The sequence below is a fragment of the Antechinus flavipes genome, chromosome 1 (assembly GCF_016432865.1).
Source record: "Antechinus flavipes isolate AdamAnt ecotype Samford, QLD, Australia chromosome 1, AdamAnt_v2, whole genome shotgun sequence".
Classification (NCBI taxonomy): domain Eukaryota; kingdom Metazoa; phylum Chordata; class Mammalia; order Dasyuromorphia; family Dasyuridae; genus Antechinus; species Antechinus flavipes.
The window spans coordinates 160831625-160847713 of record NC_067398.1 but is presented as its reverse complement, the minus strand read 5'-3'; the positions used below and the strand labels follow the sequence as shown (position 1 = coordinate 160847713).

General features: G+C 34.0%; 1 protein-coding gene and 1 long non-coding RNA gene across 3 annotated transcripts in view; one reads left to right on the top strand and one right to left on the bottom strand.

Moving 5' to 3' along the window:
- LOC127558883 (uncharacterized) overlaps nucleotides 1-13903 on the top strand; it is a 28406-nt gene extending 14503 nt beyond the window's left edge. Inside the window, exons 2-4 of the long non-coding RNA XR_007952992.1 lie at nucleotides 8593-8707; nucleotides 10018-10118; nucleotides 13646-13903. This is a non-coding gene — a long non-coding RNA (uncharacterized LOC127558883). The remainder of the gene's footprint in view (nucleotides 1-8592; nucleotides 8708-10017; nucleotides 10119-13645) is intronic.
- The window catches only part of GFM2 (GTP dependent ribosome recycling factor mitochondrial 2), a 57676-nt gene that overhangs the window by 12816 nt on the left and 28771 nt on the right, over nucleotides 1-16089 (bottom strand). For both annotated transcript variants that reach the window (XR_007952987.1, XM_051992157.1), the window contains exons 12-16: nucleotides 13644-13792; nucleotides 9606-9746; nucleotides 9190-9289; nucleotides 5711-5900; nucleotides 3797-3873 (exon numbers count right to left, since the gene is read on the bottom strand). Coding sequence is in view for 1 of the 2 variants with exons in the window: in XM_051992157.1 (XP_051848117.1) it covers nucleotides 3797-3873; nucleotides 5711-5900; nucleotides 9190-9289; nucleotides 9606-9746; nucleotides 13644-13792 (657 nt within the window). In the remaining variant the exon portion in view is untranslated. The remainder of the gene's footprint in view (nucleotides 1-3796; nucleotides 3874-5710; nucleotides 5901-9189; nucleotides 9290-9605; nucleotides 9747-13643; nucleotides 13793-16089) is intronic.

Below are 16089 nucleotides of genomic sequence, written 5' to 3'. Positions count from 1 at the left end.
ACCAGGAACATTGCTTTAAATTTTCTTCTTCCATGGACCTAGCCACTTAAGCTGTGTGTGCCTCAGATGATTTCCTATGACTTACTTACACAAGTGAGATCCATGGTGGTGGATCAGTGAGTTCCCTGTCGCTGACAGAATAAAGCTTCTTCTCTTATTCACAGATAGAGCTTTAAAATTTAACAACTGCTTTCCTTCCAACAACTCAGCCAGGGTAGCTAGGTGGCGCCATAGTACACAGAGTGCAGGTCTGAAGTCAGGAAGCCTCCTCTGCCTGACTTCAAATCTAACCTCATATACTTACTGTGTGACCCTGAGCAAGTCAGTTAACCCTATTTGATTCGGCTTCCTTAACTATAAAGTGAGTTGGAGATGGAAATGGCAAATCACTCCAGTTTTTGCCAAGAAAACCCCAGACAATGTCACGAAGAGTCAGACACGATTGAACAACAATAACAAAAAGTAGGTACAGCATTCTCCTTATTTTACAGAGGAGGAAACTGAGACTCATAGAAATTAGGCAACTAACTTCAAAGGTGAGAGCACTTTTCCCTATAATACAATGTCTCCCAATTATGACATTTATGAAAATTATGAAATCAAAAGGAAGATGATGAAAATAATTAAGAGGATGTTTATAAGGGGGGATTATTCTTTAAAATAGGGGTGGGAACCATTTGGATATTTAGAACTTCATGTGTGGACCATATAAATTTATCAATTTATTGAACTCAAGCAGTGGGAACTTGTACGTAGCTTTCAGCTCATTCTCACCCCTTAGAAGATGATTTTGTGAGCCTTATATGGCTATGGGCTAAAACTTCCCCACTCCTGCTTTAAAAAATTAATAAAATTACTCCACAATAGAATTGATATATCTAAGAAAGTGTTATTCCTTTCAAATGAGTAACCTTTGGATGCTGTTCCAATGAACTGTCATTGATCAAAACTCTTGTGGAACTCCTGTTCTGGAATTACCTCTCGAGTTTGCAGCATATTCTTTTGAGTATCCTATTCAAAATAATGGTGACTCTTTGGAGTGACTTTGATTTATGTCAACAGCTACAGGTCATTTGGAGACTGCTCTGTTGAATGAGGTGAGCAATCAAGCTGAGGAATACCAGTTTTGTTTAGAAAACAACAACAAAAACAACTTGTGATTTTAAATTAGCAAGACTGATTCACCTAACTTACAAACAGATTCTAAAGAGAATTTCATAAAAGGAGTTTCTAAAATGCTTTAAACAATGGTAGCATCATTAGAATTAGTGTGTAGCTTTCCAATATGATTATTTTAAAAATCAACATTAAGAGAAATACTATTATTATTATTACTTATATGACTAAGACTTTATTAACATTTTGAGGAGTACAAGGTAGATTAAGAGTAACAAAGAGTGATACTGAATATATGATTCTGAACTTTAAAAATATATTTATAATCATAAACATCTATGCCATAAATATATTATATATACATATATACACATGCATGTATATGTCAAACATTAACAAATATTAATTATATGACTTGCTCTCAAATTCATAGAATTGAAGATTTGGAAGGAACCTCTGAAGCCAAAGCTTCTTAGACTATGTGTCATGGCCTCATATTCAGACATAACTGAATGTGGAATAAATCATGAAACCATGATTTATGATCAGTAAATGTTTCATCTGGATACCTATTGGATACCTACACTTGGATACCTATACTATATTGGATACCTACACTTGAGAAATTTTTACATGACCCCAGATATAGAGATATATAAAACATATTTTATATATCTCTATATCTGGGGTATATAGAGATATATAAAACATGTTTTATATATCTCTATAGCTGGGGTATATATCTCTATATTTGGGGTCATGTAAAAATTTCTCAAGTGAAAAGACGTCATGAATGGAAAAAGTTTATGAAGTCTTGTTCAAATCCAACCTATATTTGATTAAGGATCCTCACGGCAACATTTGACTAGTGCACATACAACCTTTGGGCTAAGATTCAATCCACTGCCTTCCAGGCCCTTCTGGGTAGCTTTTAGTTATGTTTCTATCCTGAGCTGCAAATTGCCCCTCTGCAACATCACCTCTTCAAATCCTTGAAGACAACTATTATGAATTCCACATCCAGACCAAATTATCTCTACTTCATTGAAACTGGGAATTCTTTTATTCAACCAAGTTACATATGGTTGCCTCGTTGTGGACAATTTATTGAATCTCAATATCCTCCCTAAATGGCGGCCCACAAAAAGGAATACCCAATACTCATTACAAATAATTTCCCTAATACACACACACACACACACACACACACACACACACACACACACACATCCTCCATTTAGGGATGTTCTGATTAAAATACTTAACTGAAGTTCACCCCTTTTGATCAAGTGTAAATATTGGTGTAGATGTTAACCATGCTTGAAGAAATACTTCTTAATATCTATGATATATGTTATTACTTTCTTAAAAAGGGAGACACAAGATATAAACCAATCTTGTCTGGATGAAAATGCTTATTAAATCAATTCATGATGAACAATCACTTATAGTACAGTGTGCAAATTTATATCATGGTTCTGATTTAGCTTTTGAGAATTATTAGTCACTCTTCTCACTGTCAAGCTGGTAGCCTCATTTTTCACTGATATAACTGTGTTTGCTTCTAATAGATTTGTGTTCCATTTCTAGTTTTCTGGTTCTAATCTTGTGAATATGTAAACCAGAAAATGAAACTTGAGAGCCTTGTGATATGGGAACAAGTAATTAAGAGGCCTTTTAATAAATTAGTTCTGGCTGGCTAACAGAAAAGGAAAATAATAAATATTAGAGGACACTGTGGAAAGATTGGGACATTAATACACTGCTCCTGGAGTTGTGAACTGATCCAATCATTCTGGAGAGCAATTTGGAATTATACACAAAGAGCTATAAAACTGTGCATACCCTTTGACCCAGCAATACCTCTAGTAGGTCTGTATTCCAAAGAGATCCTATTAAAAGGAAAAGGACCTGAATATATAAATAAATAAACAAACAAATAAATAAATAAATAAGTAAATATTTATAGCAGTTGATAGTGTGTGTGTATGCATGCGTCTGTGTGTGTGTGTGTGTGTGTGTGTGTGTGTGTGTGTGTATTGGTAAAGTGAGGGCATGCCCATCAACTAGGGAATGGCTTAATAAGTTATAGTTTATGATAGTGATGGAATGTTATTGTACTATAAGAAATGACAAGCAAAAGGCATTCAGAAAAACCTAGGAAGTTTTATATGAACTGATAAAGAATGAGGTGAGAGTGAGCAGAACCAGGTAAACATTGAACACAATAGCAATTTTGTACAATGATCAATTTTAAGTGACTTAGTCATTCTGATCAAAGCAAGGATCTAAAACAATTCTGAAGGACAATTAATGAAATATGTTATCTATCTCCAGAGAGAAAACTAATGTCATCTGAGTGCACATTGAAGCATAATTTTTTCACTATATTTATTTTTCTTGTTTTTTTTTTTTTTAAACATGGCTAATATGGAAATGTTTTGAATGATATAACTGACATCACATTTCTTGCATTCTTAATCAACAGAGGAAGGGTAGGTAGAATTCAGAACTCAAAATACATTTTTTTTAAAATGAATGTTGCAAAGAAATAAAACTCTTTTTGCCATTCAATGTGACAAAGCTATACATTATGTTTTACATATCTTTTTTTTTCTACAACAAACATCATTATAAATTATCATTTATATGGGATTTTTAAAAATAGAAACATGCTTACTTGTCCAGAGTCAGGATCTAATCGCACCTTTAAACTAGGATCTTCACGCTGAAGGCAGTTCAACGCTCGATCCAGTTCTATGTACAGATAGATAAACATTAACATTTCATGTGACACTTACAAAAGTAACCAACTCAAAACAGACATGCAAAAAAATGTGAAAGATGAAACAATGAAAGTAAAAGTGAATAAAGTAAAAACAGAAAGAACTAGTAGTTGCAGGATACAGACCATTTGTACCAAATATGTCTAAAACAATGAAATGATACTATCTTTCAAAGGAATCACTAAGAAATGTCTTAGTTTTAAAAAGAAAATGACAATGTGATTCATGTATAAAATAACAATTAACAAGAGTTAATATAATTTCACCAGTTACTCTTTCAAATAGGTTCTCAATAAAGTAAAAATTAAAGGCTTCTGTCTATCTTTTTAAAAAAAATAACCCAGGGGTAGCTAGGTGGTGCAGTACACAGAGCACCTGTCCTGAAGTCAGGAGGACCTGAGTTCAAATCTGGTCTCAGACACTTAACACTTTCTAGTTGTGTGATCCTGGGCAAGTAACTTAACCCCAATTGCCTCAACAAAAAATCAATCAATCAATCAGTAAATAAATAAAAGAATGAATGAATAAAAAACAAAAACAAAAAAAAAAAACAACCCAGTGCCTTACATTTAATAGGAGCTTCATTAACGGTTAATTAATTGGATTCTACATTGTTTTAAATACCTAATAAAGGTCAAATGAGAATATTCAAGACATTGGATCAAGTATTTTAAAAGGAAATTAAATGCCTCTTTTTCTTTTTGTGTAATTTTGAATCTGGCCGTAGATTGAACAAGATGAGATTATAAATCATTAAGACTAATTCAGATGATTTATAAACTAGTTCTTTAAGTAGTTATGTTAAAAAAGGATCTAAAATATTTTGAGCAGTCATAGAATAATCATAGTAAACACAGCCATTTAGTATGATTATTCTGAAAGAAAATATACATAGACACTATTATTATTATTGATAATTCTGGGGCCGTTTTCTCTTCTATTTAAAAAACCCAGCTGCTCGCTAAGATTTTTTCAGTTTTATGATCTGTGATCTGTGCTAGCTGCTACAGATATTATAAAGTTGAATAAATACAGCCCTTGCCATCAGAGAATTAACAATCTAATAGGATCATACAAAAATATAAACATTTATGTATCTAGCCAATAAAATAGCATTTGGAATCAAGCAAATGCTGTTAAATATTATTCAAGGTCATAAAATAAATAAACTAAAGTTTCATATGATATCTAATGAATAACTTTCTTAAGTTTAAATAAGATTTTATATAGATAAATAGAAAAATAGATAAATACACACACAATATATTGTACTTCTTGTAAACTGGAAAAATGTTCCATTATATATAAGTGCCACATATTTTTTCATCACCAGTGTTTACTAACATCTTGTTCTAATGATAATATGGTGTGTTTGTTAACCCATAAAAATATTTTGCACTATATTCTATTGAAGGACAAACACAACTATAGCCCCAATCTGGGACAAAAACACAGCATCTTTGAAAACTGTTAAATGGTCAATACTCTGAAAACAGCCAAACCATTATCTCTGGGGAGAATTCTGGGCCCATCTGCCCAATGCTAATATAGGGAAAACCACATAAAAGCAAAAATAAAGATATCAGCAATAATGGAAAAAATGATTTCAAACATAGAATGCAAAATGATCAAATCAGAAAAATATTTGGCCAAGCTTAGATGAAAAATTAGTGCCAAGAAATTTCAGATGATAATTTGTTTTACCCATGAAAACATTTGTATTTATACGATATCTAAATCTATGTGTGAACTATCCAATGCTTCATATTAATCATCTGAGTCAATTATAATAGTAACTGCATCTATACCTGGCTGTTTGGCTATTGAAGGTGGCTCTATTGTGCAAAAGAAGACAGGTTCTGGAATCTCTACCCCTGCCAATAAAAGACTCCCAGGTTCCATGTTATGTTTGTGCATCTTTCCTTCATTCCTTCTAGCTCGTCGGGCTGCAGCCAATGCTGAAGACTTGGATGAAACAATGGTATCACCAGTGGAAGTCTGCAAAATAAGCAAAATATCATGCATCATGACTTATTGATGTAGGTTATCAGTCTATATCATCCAGAGAAGGGAAAGAAACAACATGCATGTACATATAACCAGAAGGAATAATGAAAATTCATCTATAAGTGCCAGTTGAATTCAAAAGAATTTTACTAAACTCTGTGGTTACTTTTATTTGACCTAGTCAGATTGTTACAGTCAAAGTATATTCTCAATTGGCACATTTGCAAAGGGCTCCAGATTCTTTAGTCCAATTTAATATAAAACTGCCCAGCCCCTAACATTTGTGAGCTAACTAGTGGTTAGGCAATCTGTAGACAGATCTAACACCCTAGGAGCAGTTATGTGTATAGCTTCAATTTCCAGAGCTAGTGAATGGTGGAAAGTGGAACACATATGTTTTCTTTCTTTCCAAGTACATCCAGTAATATTGATTTGTATGCCATCAACAAAGCCCAAAGTTGTATCAACTAAATATAAAATTTGTTTTTCCTGTTTGAAATCTTGCTCCTAACTAGTAAGACTAGCAAAGATATGGCTTATATGAAAAAGAAATATAGCCAATGAGTAAAAGCTTTTGGACAACGGCAACTTCATAAACAAAAAAAGTTAGGGGCAGCTAGATGGCGCAGTAGATAGAGCACCAGCCCTGAAATCAGGAGGACCAAATCTGGTCTCAGACACTTAACACTTATTAGCTCTGTGAGCCTGAGCAAGTTACTTAAGCCTAATTGACTTGCCAAAACAAAATAAAACAAAACCCCCCAAAACATTCATTTAAAAAAAGATCTAGAAGTTTTTTATATCTTTGTATAGTAAAGCCAGACCAATTCTGTTCAAAAATTGTTTATCTAACACCTGTGCCAGGTACTGAAGACAGAAGAAAAAAAAAAATTTACGAAGCCTCTGCCCTTGAAGAGCTTATGTTCTATCAAGGAGAAACCACCTACCTACAGAAAAGAAAATATCAAAAGGTTAGATTTAAGGCTAGATTAATTGGATCAATATTTAAAGATATATCACAGGAAACATATGCACAAAAATTACCTACAAATCAAATTTGCTATGGTATAACCTTTTCTGCTCAGACAAATAAAATATAATAGTGTATTGTGGCCAGGAAGACCTTAGAGGTCATCAGGTTCCAACTCTTCATCATATGGTTTGGGAAACAAAGGCCCAAATGGATTAAATATTTTATCTATAGTTACAAAGCCAGGTTAAGTAGAACTAAGACAATAAATTAGTCTCCCAGTTCAGTTTCTTTCCATTCTACTACCATATTGTCTCTTCTAAATAATAAATTTTTCTATCGGAAAATATTTCTACTCCTTAGGATTTTTTTTTAATCATGAGAATGGAATTTCAAAATTTAGATAAGCCTATAGGCTTGTCTATTTTGTGAAAGAAATTGCTTAACAGTATTTAATGACATTTATCTAAGAGCAAAGCAAGATTATGATCAACCATCTTCCTTACAATTATGAAAGTTGTAAGGATAGCCGAATAAAACATCAAATTCAGGAAAATTCTCACAATGAAAATAAAGATAACCTAAGTCCTGAATTCTTTAATTAAATTCAACAAACATATCTTAGGTAACTATTCTGTAGAAGGTAATCAGGCTGAAGATTAAGAAACAAATTTCCTAGATAGATGAGCTATGATTACTAGAGTCTGTACAAAAATTTCTGCTATCCAGAATTCTAGTAGACAGATGACTAAGCTGAGGTACTTATTTCACACATCTATATTTTATAAAAAAGCTATTTGTAAATATTTTAAAAATCTATTTGTGGACATGTCATTTAAATATTTTGTTCATTTTTGTAAAAAGTTAACATTACAGCAGAGGAAGAAAAGCTTCTGTGGTGATACCTTTATTATCTTTGAAATAGGGATATTTTCTTTTCAAAGTTGATCTAAGTTTCTTACTATTAGATTGCTACAATATAAACTCTCCTTTTCTAAACAAATTATTGGGGTTCTTTTCTGTAAGAGTGCTAAGTCCTTGGGAGAACATCTGTTCTCTAAGGGGACAGCATCCTATTTACTTTTGTGCCAGTTCTGGCAGCTGGCACATTAAATTTCAGCACTTAATATGTTTTTTAAAAGAATTCCACATCATTCAAAAAATACTTATTAGCACCTGATTCATGCACTCCAAGAGTCTGTAATCTAGTTAAAGTTATAAGAATAAGGAATGCTTTAGGGACAAGGATTCTGGACAAAATGAAGACATCCTGCTACCAGAAGGATTAATGGATAAAAGATGTATGTAGATGGATAAAAGAAAGTAGGGGCGGGGAGAAGTGCTTTTAGGAAGTCAAGATAAAAGGATGAAAAATTATCATAAAATTTAGAACAAAGATAATAAGGGCATAGAGTAGAATGTTGGGGTGGGATAAGAATTGAAAGGAAAATGGCTAAGAAATGGATAAGAGGAAATGGACTGCCTGGCAATAAGGGGAAAATGCTCCACAACTGCCCACAAGAGTGATAGAAAAATAGTGATAGATAGAAAAAATAAAAGACACAGAGATAATATTTATTTTTATTACATAGAGAATTTATTACTTTCAGTCTCCAGAGTCTACAGGAATAGCTACTGTTGTATGTGGAATAGCTTTTCCCCAATTTTATGTTTCCTATTTCTCACTTCTACATATTTATATAATCTTTTCAGGTGATTTCAGGGATTCATCAAAGACTAAAGCACCAAGTAATGTTAAGTGCCACAAAATGTTGCCATTAGAATGTTTTTATGAAACTGCATCAAAACTAGACCCTAATCCAGGCTGGTAAGGAAAAGCTTTCTCATATGAATTTTTTTTTTTCTGGAATCAATAATAACATTAAGAAGATTTACTATTTTAGGGAAGTATTTAAAAATTAGTCATTTCTACATGTTATAAGCATTTATAGAATTGTTATTCAATATGGGTGTTTTTGGCTAGAATACTCTTACTAATGAAATTAAAAAAATATTTGTATAATCTTAAAATTGAGATTTATTTGGAAGGATCTAAAAGAACTTAGCATAAAGATGAAATGATAATAAAATTTATCCTTACATATCCTTAGTGTCCACCCCACCCAAAATTTTATTTAAAAAGCAGCTCAAAAGTATTAACCTAAGCATTTTAACTTTAGAAATTAAATTTTAAGAATGAAATGAATGCTTTTTATATTTTAGATAAACTAAAATTAAATATAATTTATCATTTATATTGTCACTGTAGGAAGATATTGTTTCTCTGAGAGAAACCAGTCATTTAATTACCTGTTTAAGTCCAACAGTTAGGGCAATATTGCCTGCTGTGAGAGAAGGAATTTCTATATGCTGGTCAGCAAAAGGCAACAATAAGCGACTTATTCTCTCTCTGCAAATAAATGATTTAAGTTAGCACATACTTTTTTTTTAATAAAGCTTTTTATTTTCAAAACATATGCATGGATAATTTGACAGCACTGACCCTTGCAAAGCCTTGCGTTTCAGATTTTCTCCTCCTTCCCCCACCCCCTCCCCTAGATGGCAAGCAATGTTAAACATATTAAAATATATGTTAAATCCAATATATGTAAATATATTTATACAATTCTCTCGCTGCACAAGAGAAATCAGATCAAAAAGAGAAAAGTACTATACTCTTAAGGAAATTTACATGGTTTTAGAAAGCAATCTGAGAGTTCACTCACGTGCAGTTCCCGTTAATGTTATGGACGGCTGACTGTGGTTTCATTGTACCAGAATAAATGCGCATGAAAACTAAAGGTCCACGCTGTTTGTCATGAAGAACTTTAAATGCCAAGGCACACAAGTCATCTTTATACCACTGCCTATAAAATAAAAGTAATCAGCTGGCCATAAATCTCCACCATATGACTAGAAACTTGCTTATACTCAGATTTCCAAATATTTTCCAAAAGGGAGATGGCTGATCATAATCTTATTGATGTACAGTTTTTTTTTGGTTTTCTTTTTTGCAATTTTGCACCTTTATCCCCTCTATTTTATTTATCACAGTGACCAAAGACATCCTATTCAATGTGTATTGTTCATTGCTGTTCTTCCTAACATGCATGTAAATTCCTTGTCTCTTGTTTCCAGATACAAGGCTCCTCCACTGAATACAAAGGGTGAGATGGGACCTCAGAGACATCTAAATCAACTCCTTTATTTTATAGAAGAGAAAATGAAAGGAAATCAAGGTAGTAAAGGAACTTCGCAAAAGTGCCATAAGGAATGGGATCTGCATTCAGGTCCTTTTCCTCCAGTCAGTGCCTCTTCCACTAATTCAGGGCTATCAGCACTATCATTATTCCTATCTATTACCAGCTTACCTCTTCATCAAATACCGTATATACTCGAGTATAAGCCGAGTTTTTCTGCCCAGTTTTTGGGCAGAAAATCCTCCCCTCGGCTTATACTCGAGTCACTAGATAAAACATGCGTAAATGTCCCTTTGAATGCCCCCCTGCTGTGTAGTATACAGTGTGAGTGCTGACTGTGATACTATAGGGCCAGCCGTTGCTACGGTGATGCGGCTGTTCCTGTAGTATCACAGTCGGTAACCGGACTGTATACTAATGCTGGCAACCGCTCTACATATGTACATACGGGCACCCGCTCTCCTCCTCTGCGGGCACCGGTGCACTACCTAAACCTACTGATATAATAAGTTTTCCCAGATTTTTGGGTTAAAATTAGGGGCCTCGGCTTATATTCAGGCCGGCTTATTCTCAAGTATATACGGTAGTTCATGTCCTGAAAAATGTCTAAAATATCACATCTAGGAAGCAATGGACACACTGCAAAGCCTACTTTAGCCAATCAGTAGTGTTGATTTAAGTGTCTACTATTTGCTAGGTAGGATCTGAAGTGCTGGTATAATTATAGAACAGAAACAAAAGAAAGGAAAGACACCACACATACAAAAAGCTGAAAGGGGAGGAGGGGATGCAAGAGGATGAGAGTGGAAATGGTGAAACCAAGAAGACCACAATGAGTGAAGCTGGATAGGGAGTAAGATGTGTCCTGTCCCCTCCCTGTTCATGGCAAATGCCCCAGTCAGAAAAGAAGAAGATATTGATGAGGTATGAGAACAAGGCTGACTGGGATCTTGTAAGATGAGGAGATTTCCTAATAAGAAGTTCACTGGGAACATGGTAGAAAACCAAAGAAGTCCACAAGGGATGCAGCTGATGGCAAGTGAGGAAATATCCCTCACACTCAAGATATGTTTTCCAGTTCCTAATTTAAGCTACTCACAATTTTGATTCTCTAGAGGCTGTGGCATTCCATGATTAGTACCCATGTAGTGTATCACAAGGGATATATTACCTACTAGGGTTGAAAAGATAGGCTTTGTGGCAAGGAGCATTTTGGAGTCAATGGAAGTGCTGCACAAATTAACTCTAGCTTGTTCTCATCATTATAATTATTTGCCTCTGGGCTTTGTTCACTGTTCATTTGTAGAGCCTATTCAAAAAATACACACAGACATGAGCACACATGTATTTGTGTGCATGTACAGATGTGGACATATGCACACACTAACTCGATATGCTGCCCATCCAAATGTATGTCAAAATTTGGGTAACGTCTTTCCTTATGCACTTGATTTTTCCTAAACAAACATCTAGGTCAACAATGTGTGTCCAAGTGTCCAAAAAAAAAAAAAAAAAAAAGGAAGAATACTAATTATAAATATCAACTATAGGTATGCTAAATATAAAATCTTTGAGCAACAACTAACGAAATGACACACAATGGGAGAAACTGAACCACATTCATACTGCCATAAATGAAACACACACATAAAAATATTACATCTAAGAGAAAGGCCATGTCACATGACTCTTGTGGATATTGCTCTACAATACTTAAGATGAACAGAAGTAAATATAATTGCCACCAGGTCAGCAAGATCTGCTACTGAGGGCAAAGTAGAGATACTTGCTGAAAAGAGTGAAAAGAGGACAAAAGTCCTTCAAATCTGGAATAAATCATGTTACATGAATGCAATGGAATATTACTATAACATATGAAATTATAAAAAATGAAGAATTTCAAGAAATATAGTCAGATTTTTATGAACTGATGTAGAGTGAAAAAAAGTCAAAATAGTAATATCCAAAATGGAAACATGAATAAAGTCAACATTAAGAGGAAAATTCTGGTCAAATATAATGACCGATGTTATTACCAAAATCAAAAAATACATTTCTTTTTCCTATTAGTTAATACAGTAACTTTAAAAGGAATAATATACTTTGTGCTGAGGTGTTCAGAAATGGTTATTGTATACAGTTATTCAAGACAATTCTAATAGCCTTGTGATGGAAAGTGCCAGTCATACCCAGAGAGAGAAAATGGAAATTGAATGTGGATTGAGGCATAATATTTCCACCTTTTGTTTGTGGGTTTATTTATTTTTTCTTTCTCATGGTATTTCCTTTTTGGTTTGTTTTTCTTACACAACATTAAAAATATGGAAATATGCTTAAAGGACTGCACATTTTTAACCTATATCGGATTGCTTGCTGCATTGGGGAGAAGGGAGTAAAAGAAGGGAGGGAGAAAAATTTGGGCCACAAAGTCTCTACATGAATTTGGAAAAATAAAACACTTGAGAAAAAATATTTTTTTTTAATTTTAAAAAGAAAAAAAGAAATATTTGTTGTATCAAAACAAAACTTAATAATAACATTTTTAAAAGGTTTATAAGATAGTAAGAAGCATGCTTTCTTCAAGAAGAAATTTGATTACGTCAATAAATGAGAAATCTCCACACTCTGCACTATCTTAAAGGACTGATGTATTTGATGACCTTAATGAGGAGGAACTGACAGCTTGGTTTCTACTTTCTCTTCCTTCATGGACAAAGTAGGGGAAAAAAGGAAGATTAGACTTGCAATTTTGCCTCTTTGGGGTGAAAAGATAAAGGTGACCTGCATGACAAGTGATGGGAGTAATTCTGTAATTTCTCAAATGTGATTCAGCCCACAATTCTCTTAACTTAATTCTAGAATCAGTTCACTGTGCATCTATAATTGACTATTCCATACATATTGATGAGTTGGTTTATGGGCTGCCTATTTATGGGCTTGCATCTTAATCTGGACAATAGGCATTCTTTATCCACTTGCCTGATTATAAGGATGACTTCTTTTAAGTCATCATAACTTCACAGTCAATTGGAATACTTCATCTTTACTGGATAGTCCAGCTCTTTTTCTCTCATTACAAAAAAAAGCATTTGACTTAGTAAGGCAAAATACAACCTGGAGAGCTCTCCTTACAGAAAGTACCTAAGTATCAGCTTCATCAATTCTCTCAGCTGAGGACCTTGTCTCATACTTTACCTTCCAAATAAAAAGCCATTCCCCAAAAGCTTCCTCTTCTTTCCTTATCCTTCTAATATCAATCTATTCTATTCTCTGAGGATTAGGTAACCCTTCCTGCTGCTAATATCACCCTGTTACATGTCCCCTGGTTCTCATACCCCCAACCCCTTGCCATTTGCTCATCAGATTCTTTCCTTAGTTCCCTCATCTTTCAAATGCAAGAACAGGATGAGATGATTCCTTCTAGTTCTAAAACATAATGGCTGTACTGCCTGTTTGCTTTAGAAACAGTAAGTTTATTAGCTAAAGTTAAAAAATAAACTTTCATTTTTCATTTGTTTTTTTCCCAAGTTAAATAAATAAAAATGTTTTTTCATTTTTACTTACAGAAATTCATTACTGCGCTCATCAGGAGAAGGCAGATACATAGTAACAGCATCTAATAAGGGTTGTATCCCTTTATTCTTCAAGGCACTTCCACAGAGCACAGGAACAGCTCTCTGAGCCACAGTTACTTTACGTATTGCAGGGTATAACTACAAAGAATACACAAAAATAGCAGTTTTTCCTTATTAAAGCCTTAGCTTGGAAGTATTATACATCTGTCAGAACAAACCATTTCCAAATAAGAGTTTTACAAATGCACATTTGTCTGCCTTGATTTTGTCATAAGAGTGGTTCACTTTCCATAATTAGAGGATAGAAATATAGCAGGAGATTACTGAGGTGATAGAAAAAATGTAAGGAAAAGAAGAAAAGACTATGAATGAAACATTGAAAAAATGCTCCAAGGCAACCAAAGTGGTGATCAAAAAGGGACACAAGCAAACAAGAAAATACTGGGTATAATATGTTAAATTTAATGTATATTATTAAAAGGAGCAAAATTCATACATATAATCTCAATTCTCTGGCTTCCTTTGTGCATGGAAACAGTAGTGTTTGTTCATGATTTTCTATTTCATAATGAAAATATTATTCTTTATAATCATGAAATGGAATAAATTTCTCTCTCAAAATAAAGTACAGAATAAATTGGATAGAACAACGATTCTCCTTCCTTTAAACTAAGTAACAACCTTTCTCTTTGATATCATTTTCAAATATAGAGAGAGGCAGTGTAAAAGCAGGAACTCACCCAACCTTTCCCCAAAACCACTCCAAATTCCTTTAAATGTCCCTAAACAAATTTTGGAGTATCAGAACACCCAAAAAGATGGAGTGGAACATGTTCCAGCTGAAAGCAACTTAGAAGATAACAGCAAAGGTCTGTGACACTAGGGTAGGAGTCCAATGTGCAGTCCCGATACAGGTTATGAATGTACACCTCCAGACTTCTCAACCCAGAGACACCAAAGAGAACTTAGAAAGTCAACAGAAATGGTTTGTGGAACCAGGGTAGGAGCCTAGCACACAATCCCAACGCAGACCATATCAGCACAGCCCAGGCCTTGGAAACAGATCCAGTTCCAGCCCAGACTCTAGTGTCAGTAAGGTGAGACCTCTGAATCAGGAGCAATGCTGGAGGCTTCTGTACTTCTTAGGCCTGGGACACCAGAGAAGACTTGGAAGGTCAATGGAGAGGGTCTGTGGGAATGGGATAGGAGTCCAGCCTATAATACCAGCAGCACAGGCCCTGGCCTCAACCCCAGCTCAGATATAAGGGAAAAAGGACTGTTGCTTTAGTAAATCTTACAGCTAGAATGGGGTGAAGACACCGTAACAACTCCAGGGCAAAAAAGAGTGTTTGTGGTCAAGTTCCTAGAAAGATCTCTGAAAACAGGTGCACAAAACCCCTGAAGCCTGAGACAAATGCACCCTATATCCTGGAAACAGCCTTACAATAAAGAGTTAAAACTCTTTAACAAAGAGTTAAAAGCCAAGTAATAGGTGAGGAAAATGAGCAAACAATAGAAAAATTTTCTGATCATTGAAAGTTATCATGGTGACAAGATCAAAACACATACTCAGAAGAAGATATCAAAGTCAAAACTCCTACATTCAGAGCCTTCAAGAAAAATAAGAACTGGCTCAGGTCATGAAATAGCTCAAAAGGGATTTTGAAAATTAGGTAAGAGAAACAAAGGAAAAATTAGGAAAAGAACAGAGAGGTGCAAAATGAAATGCAAAAAGCTAATGAAGAGAAGAATGCCTTAAAAAGGATAATTGGCCAATTAGGAAAGGCCGTACAAAAACTCACTGAGGAAAATAATTCCATAAAAAATAGAATTGAGCAACTGGAAGCTAATGACTTCATGAGAAATCAAAATACAATATAGAAAAACAAAAGAAAAAATGTAAAATATATCATTGCAAAAACAACTGACCTGGATATTAGGTCCAAGAGAGATCATTTAAAAATTACTGGTCTATCTGATAGTTATCATCAAAAAAAGAGGCTGAACATCATCTTTCAAAAAATTACTAAAGAAAACTGTCCTGATATTTTAGAACCACAAGGTAAGGTAGAAATTGAAAAAAAATCCAAGGATCACCTCCTGAAAGATCCCAAAATAAAAACTCCCAGGAATATTATAATGAAATCCTGGAACTCCCAGATCAAGGAAAAAATATTGCAAGCATCCAGAAAGAAATAATTTAAGTACTGTGGAATCACAGTCAGGATAATACAAGATTACGCAGCTATTAAAGAATCGGAGGACTTGGAATATGATATTCTTTTAAAAATATACCATGTTGTTCAAAAAGAAAAAAAGAAGAAAAAAGGCAACAACAATCCAAAAGCAAAAGCAAAATTATAGCTAACTTTAATAATTAAAAAGTTAAAAGAAATAAATCAGGTGGCATATAGAAAAAAAATAAGAGAAAAAGA